The sequence below is a fragment of the Neodiprion virginianus genome, chromosome 7, assembly GCF_021901495.1.
Source record: "Neodiprion virginianus isolate iyNeoVirg1 chromosome 7, iyNeoVirg1.1, whole genome shotgun sequence".
NCBI classification, from domain to species: Eukaryota; Metazoa; Arthropoda; class Insecta; order Hymenoptera; family Diprionidae; genus Neodiprion; species Neodiprion virginianus.
The window spans coordinates 24603118-24616542 of record NC_060883.1 but is presented as its reverse complement, the minus strand read 5'-3'; the positions used below and the strand labels follow the sequence as shown (position 1 = coordinate 24616542).

General features: G+C 39.3%; 2 protein-coding genes across 2 annotated transcripts in view; both read right to left on the bottom strand.

Moving 5' to 3' along the window:
* Positions 1-964: 964 nt before the first annotated feature.
* On the bottom strand, positions 965-6432 carry LOC124308691 (poly(A) polymerase type 3). The gene is made up of 12 exons (XM_046771647.1): positions 5959-6432; positions 5439-5670; positions 5042-5285; positions 4839-4943; positions 4616-4766; positions 4314-4525; positions 3712-4009; positions 3374-3550; positions 3167-3288; positions 2910-3083; positions 2717-2818; positions 965-2260 (listed from the first exon to the last, which is right to left on the bottom strand). The coding sequence occupies exons 2-12, from the start codon at positions 5642-5644 to the stop codon at positions 2207-2209; spliced, it is 1845 nt and encodes a 614-aa protein (XP_046627603.1). The 5' UTR covers positions 5645-5670; positions 5959-6432; the 3' UTR covers positions 965-2206.
* A 1530-nt stretch (positions 6433-7962) lies between these two features.
* LOC124309596 (ryanodine receptor) overlaps positions 7963-13425 on the bottom strand; it is a 34238-nt gene continuing 28775 nt past the window's right edge. Inside the window, exons 47-56 of the mRNA XM_046773374.1 lie at positions 13140-13351; positions 12782-13028; positions 12428-12706; positions 11994-12280; positions 11817-11877; positions 11445-11723; positions 11147-11303; positions 10888-11053; positions 9105-10781; positions 7963-8878 (exon numbers count right to left, since the gene is read on the bottom strand). Of these exons, the coding sequence (XP_046629330.1) occupies positions 10619-10781; positions 10888-11053; positions 11147-11303; positions 11445-11723; positions 11817-11877; positions 11994-12280; positions 12428-12706; positions 12782-13028; positions 13140-13351 (1851 nt within the window). The 3' untranslated portion in view covers positions 7963-8878; positions 9105-10618. The remainder of the gene's footprint in view (positions 8879-9104; positions 10782-10887; positions 11054-11146; positions 11304-11444; positions 11724-11816; positions 11878-11993; positions 12281-12427; positions 12707-12781; positions 13029-13139; positions 13352-13425) is intronic.

The window sequence follows — 13425 nt, the reverse complement described above, 5'->3', positions numbered from 1 at the left end:
AAAATTATTTTCGTTTGCTTGGATTTCGCGACAGAGAGACAAGTCGTACGGTTGAGGAGAGCAAGGACACCCATCGGATGATACCCTGACTCAAGTGAATGGAGAGAAAATAAATAAAAACAACGTAATAATAATAACAGTTACTAATTCCTCCCTTTAGCAAGATTTCTATCTAAATACCTACTATTTAATTAACTCGGAGAGATTTACTCGCAACAGTCAATTGAGTATGACGTTCCGATTCCATTCGGTTGAACTATGATAACGCTGAAAATTTTTACAGTATCATTTCTAATCATTTTCACTGATCATATATGTTCGACTTTTATTTGCTAAGGAGTACGTCTTCATTAGCATGTGTAGAATAAGAACATATTGCACTTGTTGTTAGATGCACCGTTTGTCGCGTGCTGATGCGATTGACGGGAAAAGAAATAGCAATATAAACAACTGCGTTTAATGTTCAAAATATTCCTAAAAAAAATTATCAACTCGTTTTTTCCAGCAAAACAAACATAAATTTCACGGTTTTATTCCCACAATTTCGTTAATGCCAAAGCTTCTCGAGGAGAAAATTGAATAAGAATATTCGCGTAAATTGTATCAAATATTGTGATCGAGCTTGAATTAAAAGAAAAAAGAAAAAAAAAGAAAGAAAAAAAAAGCTATACACCTTATAGTTTAACGGCAAGTGTACACGAATCTATATTAAAGATGCTAGAGGAGAGTGGGAAACGAAATGAGCGGTGTAAAATGATAAAATAACATCTGATCCCACCATAGTAAGTTTCACGGCACTCGGGGAGTAAGACGTATTCTAAGACTATTTTTCATAGAAGACGTGTTGTCTTCTACGATGTATCTGATTTTACGATCTACGATGTGTAAAAAAAATAGCTTTGGGAGATAGAAAGCATACTTGTCGAGCCTGTATAACGACGAGTTTAAATAAATACTCAATAACTTCTGCAGCTCAACGGATAACTTTTATTTCGATAGTATAGACATATATTTACACAAACGTGCGTATCCCCGCTAAATAGAGATATATTCGTGGCACGTTAATATGAGTAACTAAACTTTGTTCATCAAGCAGCCCATACATAACACCAACAGAAATGTATATTGTTACTGGTTGAAAAAAATTACGGGAGATCGATATATAATGCCAATGCAACTAAGTATAGAAAACGAGAAATAAGGATATCGATTGATAAAAGAAAACTGCCCTGAACTGTTACTTGGAGAAATAAAATCACCCCGCGAGCACCGTGCTACAGGATTCTATGATTTTGTAAAAATTAACTGAGGCTCATTCTCATAACATCTGAACAATCGCACATCATACATTTCTTAAAACACATTCCTGTGATGCACAGTTCTTTCTTCAGTATCTTGGTAATCGAATTGCGTATCAACAGGAAATAAATTGCCTGATGAAAGGCAATTCACCGATCTATGATCGATGGTGCAATTCTGTACCGCTAAGTCCGTGCTCTACTTCTAACGCTAAAATTATCTTGATGAATTAAAATCGAACGAATAACTAATCAAAATAATCATCAACGGAGAGCAGTTATTGAACTAGATGGCCAATTTAACAGATGATCATGATTGACGATTCTGATTTTACAAACGGCAGTTGTTTACCCCCTGGCAAATTATTTTTCTTCAAATAGTCTTTTGTAACAGTACTCATAATTAGCAACGCTAATCCGACACGCTGACAATATGCCAAATAATGCGTTTAATCTTGAATATTTAATTTTTCACGTAAAAAGCCTGATAAACAACCGCGTCACCCATTGATTGTGAACAAGTATATTCAAAATACTCGTGAAAAAAAGTTTAAAAAAAGTTTTAGAAAAAACAAATATGAGCAAGGCAGAAGACTACAAGAGAGAAATAAGATGTAAGGGGGAAACGTTATGTCACGTCCGTAACAAATATTAACCATCATTTGTGTTTCACCACTTTCACGTAGAATTTATACATTTACATTTAATACCGCTATTTTCGTAATAAATTGAAGTTTAGTAATAATAATCCGTTTGAGGGTCTTTCTTCTCCAGTAACCGGCGTTTTCTTTTACGAAACAAAGGACTCACATAACATGGGCAGTGGATCTTGGTGTGACGAGTGCTTACATTCTAGACGATCCTGAGGACCATCTTTGGATTGGTGGATGATAACAACCGTGCAACGGTCAAGTGCACACAAATCCCTCTTGGACAACTGCTGCACCAGTGGTCGGTCTTTCCTAGAATGTAAAAAACACAAATATTCACTCACAGCACAACATACCTCGAATCATTAATTAACTGAGAAACGGGAAGCAATTTTAAACACCAAACTTTCAGTAAACTGCAGAGCAAATATTAACCTTTGGAGGGCCGTCCTGGCTCTTTTAGGAGTCAGCGGGTAACTCGGTCACTCCACCGGACGTGTTGACTATTTATATACATAAGTCATACCTCTGAAAAATATCGAATTTCAAGGGAAAAACGCCGGCCCTCTAAAGGTTAAGTAACCAACGCCTGTACATTTTATATTTGATCTGTTACCTTGTCATTTCAGGGAGATGATAAGAGCGATTGCACTTCTCTTTGTTTTTTTTTTTTTGTTTTACTTGACAGGAGAAAAATAAACTATCAACAAATATATGAAATTTTCCAAGCTGGCGTAAAGAGATTAATGTTATCATTTAATTTCTTACATCTTTTGCAGCTGTCGTATTGTCTTTATATTCGTCCAGGCTGAATCCAGAGTTACTGTCCTCACCGCACGACTGAACAACTACCAATGAACCATCTTCCGCCTAGGAAAAAAATTATGAAACAACATTTAATTCCCAACTATGGACTCTGAAGGATAAACACATATTGAAGGTTTCACCCTTTTCAACTCACTTGTGTAATTTGATGCTCTGGGTCATGGACCTTCGGTTTCTTTCCATACTGATCCATACTGTCGGATCGTCTTTTTCTGGAAGAGATATCTGTACCTCCACTTGGCGAAACTGTTCCTCCTCCATTCCCGCTAGACCTTCCGTTAATGTGAGTAATTGTGGTGGAAGCGGAAGCCTGTTAACCCGTAAATTATGTGGTATTATTATATTGATTCTGGATTGTTTGCAAAATATGAAATGGAGCATTTCATTACGTACCTTACGTTCGCGCTTCACTAAACTGGGAGAAATGTATGTATGGAGTTCCTTGCGCTTCACGGGCTTTGCTTCGATCCACATTCCTTCCTTCAACATGTGAATTTGTTCTGCTTGTCTCTCGACTGAAATATGTTTTGAAAAAATAATTAATTTTAACGTAAACAGACACCTGTGTAAAATATGTCAACCGAGAAGATATATCTATACCTGAATCGGCGAATGACTTGATATCGTAGGTAAGGTCAACCTTCAGGTTCTCACTTTTAGCAAATATTAAACCTATGAACCACATGGAACATTGCCGGTCGGTAGCGGGCTCCAATGGCGAGAATACCTCAGGATTGACATGGGCCAGGGTGATGTGTGGATTCCGCTCCAATGTACCTGTGAGACAGAGTTAGAATTTCACCATTTCAGCATCTGAGGATTATTATTATATTCACCCAAGAGTTTCGAGAAGAAATAGTACGGAGGAAAGAAAAGAATCACGGAATGAAAATGACGGGACTTTAAGTGTATACTGTTTAATTTATACAATATATTACCTATTAAATGTCGTATTTTTGATTCAACTAATCCACACCATTCAAGCTGATCTTCGGGCGTCAAACTGCTGGTCAACAGCACAATGTAGTGTCTGTACTTCCCAAAGAAATTTGGGGGTTCAAACAGTTTATCCCATGTAGCTGTTCCATTCATAATTTCATCTGTTATGGCCAAACCCGACTTAAACTCTTGCTGCATAATTGTTCGTGTTGATGCGGAGACATTGAACGTCGAATTTTGCTGCGGATATGCTGGGGTGATGATGGGCATTAAATGATATCTATCAGAGACATTAATCTGAAAACAGACATATAAATTTAAGCTGGGGTCTTAGGATAATAAATTGTTTTTATCCAAACTAATATTATCTACCGCGTGTCACACAAATACTCAGTTTGTCAACTCGGTTAAGTTGCATGGATAACAAGCACTTTTGAGTTTTTCGAAGTGAACAATTTCATGATGGAAATATTGGATTCGCATCTTGATACACTCAACCAAACAACAGATCCAATATATTTGTGTAGGAATTTATTTTAAATATAACGTCACTTTCTGTGACATGAGATACAACTGAACCTATTAGTCGAGCTCTACTTACTCTTGGATCCCAAACTGGAAAACTTAAATTGACGTTATCCGGCTGCTTCAGAAGGACGGGCTGCGGCCATTTCCACTGGGAGAATACGAGGAAAAATTTATGTACGAGCGTAGCAGGAACTGCATTTGGATACAATTGGCAAGTTCGAGCGACGAGCATTGCCCAAGAAACACCACCAAGGTAGCCTAAGACGTTGCTGTATATTCCGTGTTCTGAAAAATATATTTATTGTAAGGATCATGTCACAGATGGCATTAACAACGTATCGGTCGACAAGATATATATTACTTCAAATATCTTACTTTTAGCCCAAAGTTTTATTGCCCTAAGTGCAAGTCGAAAATTATCAATATTAGGTACCAGACGTAATATTTCATCGGTCACTCGACACCCGTTCAAACTTCGTACGCATTTTTGATCAAGATTCTTCAGCAGCATATCGTCTTTGAGATCCTAAAAATTTCATTAATTAGAGTAATTCATTCGGAAGTTTAAAAATTTTTATACGCATAGCTCAAAGCTTACCATTGTATCAGGGATTTCCTTTAGCGCTAGTCTGGCAAACAGCATATCAATTTCTATACTGTCGAACTTCATTTTAATAACGGGTACAAAGGCTTCCTCCACTGCCTAAAAATGAGAGTGCGTTATAAAATGACGAAAAGTTGTTATAATCAAAGATGCTCCACTTTAAAGCAAAATACTTCTTTCCCAATCTTATGACTTACCCTCAAGTCTGAAACCTCTGCTTGCTGTTTCAGCAATTCAAAGAAAGACGTGAAGTAATCCGATCTATGTATGTGCCGCGGGACGACACAGAGCGCATCTATGTCAGCACCTCTGTGATGCACACCTAATCTATACGATCCGAACGTGTAAATTTTCCCACCAACTTGTTCGGCAACATTTGGAGGCATGTTTCTAGCCACACTTGTGTCCCTAATCCATTGCTTGACCAAGCTATTCAGTTTGCTACGCGATAAGTACAGAAATAATACAAGTTAACACAAAATCAATGATTAACGTTAAATACAGTTTTTTAATATTAGAAAGTTACGTTAAATAAACCAATCCGGCAAAGGTAACGTTAAATTGACTGAAAAGTAAGATCTAGCGATAACAAACCTTAGGATTTCCATTCTGTGATTAAGCTCCTTGTCAGACTCAAATACATTGTAAGGCTTGAGAGCTTCATGAAGTTCATTAGTCCTCAGGTAATCGCTGGGTTTTGGTCCCGCTAAAGTAATGGCAGATGTCATACCCAAAGTGCGAAGATTCTGTGCTGTCGAACCACCACCCTTCGCAGACTTATTACCTTGTGCCGGCCACATCGCGGCGCTTGACTATGCGTTTCTTTCTAAAAAGGAGATTGCAAATTAAGTAAAAGAAAAGTCTATCTATTGATTTGGGAGATTAACTTTCGGATCAGTTTTCAATCGTTTGATCGATAAAAATTAAATTGGGTGAAGTTCAGGTACGGTATACAGATACAATCTGTGCACAAAAATTATATTTATAGAAGATGTTCCATGACAAATTTATAAGCGAATAAGTAAATAGTCTAGAAAATTTGAAAAAGAATAGAAGACAAGCTTAGACTAAAGTATGAGAATAAGTTTGATACGTGACTAATTGGAAATCTTACCTTTATGATTCTGTCAAAAATGCAATAACATGTTCAGAAGAGAACAGAGGTTTTTGCTCGAGATTGTCAGGTTATAAAAAGGAACAAAGACTCGTAGAACGAAAAAACATTCAGCACTCGTTATAGAACGTATCCGGGTTACTTTTCTGCGAGGGAAAATCACTTAAATTCACTATTATACACTGTGTGAACAGGTTTAGCCACGAGGTGATGCGAGACACTTGTAAACAATAGTTTTCAGCACACAAAAATATTATCAGTCAAATGAATACGGGTCCGTGATTTGTAATGTTTCTTTTCGAATAGTTATTGCGTGTAAAGGTGTGAAATGTACATTGTATCAACACGGGGACACGATTCGTAATCACATCAAAAAAAAAAACTTGGCGATATCGTCAGATAAATTAAATAATTAAAGAAGGTTATTCGAAAATAACGAAACAACACGTACACCCCGCACCATACCAGCTACAATACAATATGGCGTCGTGACGGCTCTGTATCGACCCTGCGACTCGTCGAGAAATGTCGCGCTGCAATAGTTTTCGATATATAGCCGTCGAGAGTGACGTTCGAGTCCAAGGATCGAAGCACGCGTCTTCGAAATGGAATACGAGGAATACGAGTAGCCGTGTACGTTATAGCACTGTTGTTGAAAATTTTTAAATATCGACAACTGACAAGTCTACTTACGCGGACGCGTCACAATTATTCAATACTTCGGAACACTGCCAATGTGCCTCACTGAGACGATTGACTTAAACTGACAAACTGACGTTGGACTTTCTATTTATGTCAGTTATAGTGGGGTAGGAGTGGGAGCAAATTTGGTTTAAGGGCAGGACAGGGAAACGAGAAAACTAATGGTTTTGCGATTTCCGATCGGTGGGAATATTACGAGTCTTAGGATTGGTGGAGAAGCGGACGGGGGCGGCATCGAAGGCGGGGAAAGGATCGGGCAAATTTTTGGAATTGAAACAATAGAGGGGACCCTTTCGCAGTCACGTCGTCCGGCTATGCGACCGAACGTTGCAATTGTTAGGCAAATATTAAGGAAATTTTCGAGCCTTTATTTTCTCCCACAAAAGGTATTTATTGTTCAATCGCGGAGACTTCCGAGTAAGCACATTGTCTCGCCACGTATGGGGTGATTGTACGCGCCGACCTGGCTGGGGTCATACTACCGGATTTAGTCATTTTACGAACGGTCTAGTCATAAACGCTAACGATAGTATTATACCCTAATTAGTCCGACGAATCTACCTACTTTAATGTAAATGTATTCGTGAAATGCCAGTCTATACCCTCGGCGGCTAGATACGTCTGTTCTTCGCAAACCAATGCATGCGTCCCATACCTACATCCGGTTTACCGGCGCCCCATTGAGCATTGGTCAATCATAGCTGTACCTGGACTGGTAAATTGTTACCTGAGTACAATTTACCTAATTCACCGGCGCCGTATTTGAAACTGGTGAATTACCCTTCTTTCTTTTGAAAACCCCATCCACGAAACCTCGTTATAGATAAAAGTTTGAAAGGGTCCTTTGAATATTGATATCCTTTGGCTAGTTATTTTTGCCATTTTAAAGGTACTGTATCCTTTAATGACACGCGTAAAGGTTTTGAGTGGTACGAGTGTTTAACTTTTAGAGAACGGGATCACCCGTATACGGGGGCGACGCGTGATCGACACTTTACCCATGACAGTTTTAACGTATTAGATACCTTTTTTATGCATTTTCTGAAGGAGACCAAGAATCCCAAATCCCCGTCCTCTAAAGGTTAATACTGAATTGGCGATAAAAGTTACATACACCAAAAAAATCTTTGCAATTGTTCTTTATTTGTTGGCTCTGAAAAATTCTTAATGACCTCTGATTTATTCTGATAATCTGGTCGGATTCCATCAGGTGACAAGATAAATCCTAAAAACTCCAATTATTTTTCCCAAGATGTCGATTCCCCGTGTTTTAAAGTGAAGCTATGTTCAAGCGGCTTTTTAAAAACTATGTCCAAATGTACCATGTGCTCTTCGGATTCGTTCTAATCAAGCTACAGACTCGGTAATCGTTGCGTGAGGATCTCAGCAGTGACGATTACTGGAGCGACGAGTCCTAACGCGTCAAAGATTTTCGCTGTTCACGACGGGATTGTTCGTTTAGTAACTCTAGACTTGCTAGAAAATGGGTGGACCGTATATACAATACTATCTCTGCCAGAGTTGCAGAATACCCCTGGAGTTTTCAATGCTGTTTCCTCTCCGAGGCCGAGGCGTTCGTTTATGCTTTCTTTGGGAACCTCCTGTAAGGTTACCTGATCGTTCGATGACCATTGGCATGTGGTAAATTAATCCAGCAGATGTCAACAGTACCGTCAGCTCTTTTCTCCGAAAAATTGCTTTTTCTATTGTAGCGGCTCCAGTGAGGACGTCGTCGTCGTAGAAGTCTTCCTTGAGGACCTTGGCTCCTCTAGGAAATAAATGCGTCTTATCTTCCGTGAGTTGATGAAGTATTCTTATCGCTCAATACGGCGCAGGAAACAAGCCGAAGATGACGGTGTTCAACTCGCATGGTTGTATTTGTCCAGCAGAAATTCTCCATAGGATTCGTTGATATCTGCGATCCTCTGGTTCCACAAGCACTTGTCGGTACATTTTTCAATGCTTCCTGTTAATACGTAGGCTTGCTTGCACAACCACTTGTATATCCAGAAATCTTGACCCCGCTGATTTTTTTCCCAAACAAAGATGTCTGGTTATACCTACAGTGGGACCGACGAGTAGAGTATCGCAGAGTGCGGTTTCAGAGATAGTTTTCGCAGGTCCGTCTAATATGACTCGTACCCTTGTGGTAGGACTACTTTGTTTTATAATAGCGTGATGAGTCAGGCATAGTACCCTTCCTCGCTGGATCGTACCTCTGCGATTATTATAGGGTCATATAACCGAAGGTCAGGTATACGTTTAAAACAGCGTGATACTTTCGTTTCGGTTCTGGGTCACCATTTACCTTTCGTTGATGGCCCAATAATCTTTTCTTTTTCTATGTATTTGGATTCGCCTGGCTCCGTTATTCTATGACCAAACGGCACAGCTATTACTTAACGATTTTCTTCGTTTTGAATGGTGTGCTTATCGTAACGTACCTCGCAAGTCCGTTCTTCTTCCGAGAAGGAGTAAATAGGACGGCCCTCCTCGATCTCCCAGAATCTCGTCATGTTGAATTAAAGATCACTGGTGATTGCGAGGCATGATTCTCGATTCTGTGGCGGGATGGACGACGCACTCCCCCCGACGAACCAACCTAGTCCTGCCTTTTGTAAGTACAGATCAGGACCGTCGGATGTGGACAGATTGAGCTGACCAACGCACAGCGGTGAAAGGGTTGTACCTGCTCCTAGTAGTAGGCCAACCGGAGCGAGTAGATGAAAGTGTGCGTCAGCTAATTTAATGTTTGACGGGATTTTAATTAAGGTAAAACGATGGGCTGATCAGGTACTGTTTGCGAAATATGTGCAACGATAAGAAAGATCAATATTCGAATTTTTCGAACACGCGGTGAGTGAGTTGATCGCGCCGAGCGGCATTGAGCAGGTCAGAGGATGTAGAATTACAAAAAACGGCGAATGAGATTTCAGATACAAGTTTAGAAGAAACCATTAGTAAGCTCAGTCTCTCTTTCGTTAACGGGAGCATAAAAATAGAACTGGTTCACAATTTCTCTTTACGACCGGTCATTTTCGTCCCGCAAAACGAAATTGAATAAATAGTAACTTTGACGATTCGGTGTTTTTCGGTAACGCCGCTGAAAAATCTTTATTTACAATATATCGACACATATTTAATTTAACATTATATCAGCTCAGTCGTCAATAATAACATATTTTCAAAAATGTTTACACTGCAGCGTACAATGCATTACGTGTTTATTATAATATAATGTATAGAGTAACTGATCTAACCAGTAAAGTTTCCAAAATCGGCAACATGTTATCCTATAAGAATAAATCGACAATGCCGTCGGCCTTTAGAGATGTGTCTATACATGGAGAATAACGACCGAATCATTTCGCCAGTGAACCGTAAAAAGTATGAATAATAATCTATCAACCACTAATATATTACTAGATCTTTGTGCTTTCAATTTTTAATATTAATTATTTGATTTCATCTAATGATTAATAAATGTACGATAGGACGTTTATAACGAGTGAATCTAAGTTATGAGAGCTTCGCTGCGCTAAAATTACTACCGGATTATGTTTCTCATTCAGTATTATAAAGGCTTATAAAAATATGTGTATCGTTCGAATTCCAATAGTCCAAGGTAAATTATACAAATACATGTTAAAAAGCTTGACGTTCTGAAATTCATATTAGCTCCTTTCAATTATGAAATTTGAAAACGTAGCGAAGATTAAGCTGCATTTCAAAGAGATGATAGATCTTTTGAATATCAATGTTTTTATGAATCATCTGAATATTTTTCACGGCACCGCATGAAATTTTCGCAATTTTATAATTCGTAGTAATTCTTTGAACCTAGGATTTGAAAAAAAAATTCATCTCGCTTCACTACCTACAGTATAGAAGCGGTAAGATCGAGATAGGATTTAACGGTCGACTCGATATTTTTTACTGCGACGTGAAACCGTCGACTTCATTTCTTTTTGGCTTCCTCCTCAACAGCCTCGTTCTGCTTTCGGAAGCAATCACCCACTGGGAAGAAATCCCAACACCTTTGTTGATACATATTCCAAACGTACGTCTCTTGACCAGTGTATTCTGTATCCGGTTTATTAATCAGATGCATGAGGAAGAACCTGAAATACGAACGTAAATGCATTTAGAAGAACAAGTCTAATCCATGCTAATTTGTTGTTGATATCGTGCGGTGTAGAACTTAGAAGATGACATTAGATTACTCACATGTAATTTGCTAAATTATGTTCCTGCTGGACGTGTGTATCAAAACCATGAGGCACTGTATCGAAGTACTCTTTTCCCAAACCACATATAAAACAGTTGCTTTCCATGTTGTCTTTGACACTTTCAAGCTGATCACGCAACTCTCCGAACGCGTCGATGATCAAACCTTAATAACAAAATATAACCAATGATCGAATCATCGTTCTTGGAGAAATTCATTGAGGTTTAGATGCGAAATTCAGATAACGACATTACGCACCTTGAATAATAGCAAGCAGGATAACAATGACAAAGAAGAAGAACGTGATATCAAACATTATACGATAGACTTCATAGTCATCGCCGTCGGGTTCTCCAATTTCATCACCAATACCGCCACCGGCTCTCACTCCTTTGTACAGATGGAATACAAAGCACTGGAAGCACATAACGCGAAAAAATATTGTTACTGTTTATGTTTATGAACGTATCAGGAATTTTGAGATATTTTCCAAAGCAGATCGATGCACGTATGACTACATCGCTTGTTAAAAAATTTGTAGAAGAGTGATTTATACCGTTAACATGTCGTGACATTTTTTATCAACTTCATCATCCTCTTCTTGAATATAAAATTTCCGGAAGAAATTAAAGGCTATGACCGTGTATATGTAGACTATGATTGTCAGCAACATCACGGTCAATACTAATTGTTTTCCGTTGTGTGTTACTGACTGCAAAATTGTTCTGAGTGTTTTGAATCCTACTGCGACATCCAACAGATGTGCGGCAAAGAAGAAGTTGTTGTAGTTTCCCAGTATCGAGAACGTAAAATACCATAAACTGTACAAGAAGGCCTGAAAAATGAACATTTCCCACTTAAGTATGCAAGGCTGATTCTGATTGCCGATAATTGGGATAGTAATCACTTTTTCCACTATTGCCCTTACATTGTCAGTAATCGTGACGCCCGCTTTCCAGACCTGATAACGCCAGTCGATATTTATAATACTGAAACAGACGGCAGCATTACGCATCAGTAGTAAAAATTTGATAATCGAAATGGGCGACTTGCAAGAAATAGAAAAATCAATTTGTGCACAAACTGTGTTTGAAAAGTTACTTACAAGTGTAGCAATCCAGAACCTTCTTCCTCTTGTTGGCTGAACGAAGTCTTTTCCATTCCGAGTAGATTACTGATGTAGTCAAAGTCGTACGTTTCGCTATACTTTTGTCGAACCTTTTTTTTAACGAACTTATCCCAGTAATTGACAGGGAAAGACTTTGCAGATATCACCATTTTATCCCAATGTGCCTTAATATCATCCTCCTCCGGTGTTTCTGCTATGTACAGACCGTCAAACTCTACCCGACGAGCAATTTCTTTCTCACGCTTGAAGATAGCTAAGGGTACCTAATTCGGAGAAATCGATACAAAGACATTGATCCAAGATTTTCCGTAGCTTCCAGCCAGCTTCTACTGACAAAAGGATCGCCGGCTTGCAGGAGAAAACAGGTTCTTCGGAGGAGAAAAATAAGAAGGAAAAAAAAAATTTCATACCTTGAGGTGGTAATAGGCGACCAGCATGGCAAGGGACACAATAGAGTGCATGGCAGCCATAAGTCGCATGACGTGCGCCATGTAGTAGAAGTCTTCCGACACTTCAACAAGTTCCAAAGGATCCTCCTCTTCTTCGGAACTTCCGTTACTACCGCCACTTCCTCCTTCACCGCCGCTACCATCGCCATCGGATGAACCCTCGCCTGAAATCTCTGCCAACAAGTCAGCTATCGGATCTCCGCTGCCACTTCCGTTTTCCTCTTCACCAAGCGAAGTGACCTGACAAAGATCGTCATTTAATCCTTGAACGACGAGACACATGGATTACCATACCCATATGTTAGTAACAATTACCTTATAAAAGAGTAACATGAAGTTTATACAGAAGGCCAGTACTAAGGCAACGTATTTCAGATTATAAAAGTTTCTCGCTAGGAAAGACACAATGCGGTGAGTGTATTCGGAAAGATCGATACTTGAGCCAGCTGAGGGTTCGATTGCAGTTTCTTGTTTCGCCTCTGCCTCGACAGCTGCCATTGCAGCTTGCTGAGCTGCTGCCGCCTCGGCTGTAGCTGCTGCTTGTGCTCTGGCTTGTTCTCCTCTGTTGAAGTATATTCGCATTATCGATAACTATTTGTTGTTCGTTCGATGTGTGACTATATATTTTCAGAGTTGGATGAAACGACAGCAGCTGAAATGCGAATCAATGTACCCTAATAAGTCTGCCAATGTCACAGGTCCTTCCGTTTCGGTAGCAATTCCGTCCACTGCACCTCGAGGATGATCTTCGCCGACTCCTTCGTCTTGCGTACTCTCACCCGTTTCTTCCATACTTGACTGAGGTGTAGAAGCGGCAGATTCGTGGGGAGCTAGTTTAATTTGACCACCTTCTTCTTTCGTTATATCCATTCCAAACGCCTGGACCTGTGAATAAGCGTATAATTCGATTGAAAATCATTATCACGGACCAAATTGGCCAGATAAAAATGTTACGCGTC

What these genes read in the sequence shown, in the direction of transcription:
- LOC124308691 (XM_046771647.1), bottom strand. Translation starts at nt 5,644, where the DNA reads ATGTGGCCGGCACAAGGTAATAAGTCTGCGAAGGGTGGTGGTTCGACA. An exon ending in AATAAAACTTTGGGCTAAAA is followed by an intron (nt 4,526 to 4,615) that starts GTAAGATATTTG and finishes TATATTTTTCAG; the next exon opens with AACACGGAATATACAGCAAC. An exon ending in TAGTGAAGCGCGAACGTAAG is followed by an intron (nt 3,084 to 3,166) that starts GTACGTAATGAA and finishes ACGGGTTAACAG; the next exon opens with GCTTCCGCTTCCACCACAAT.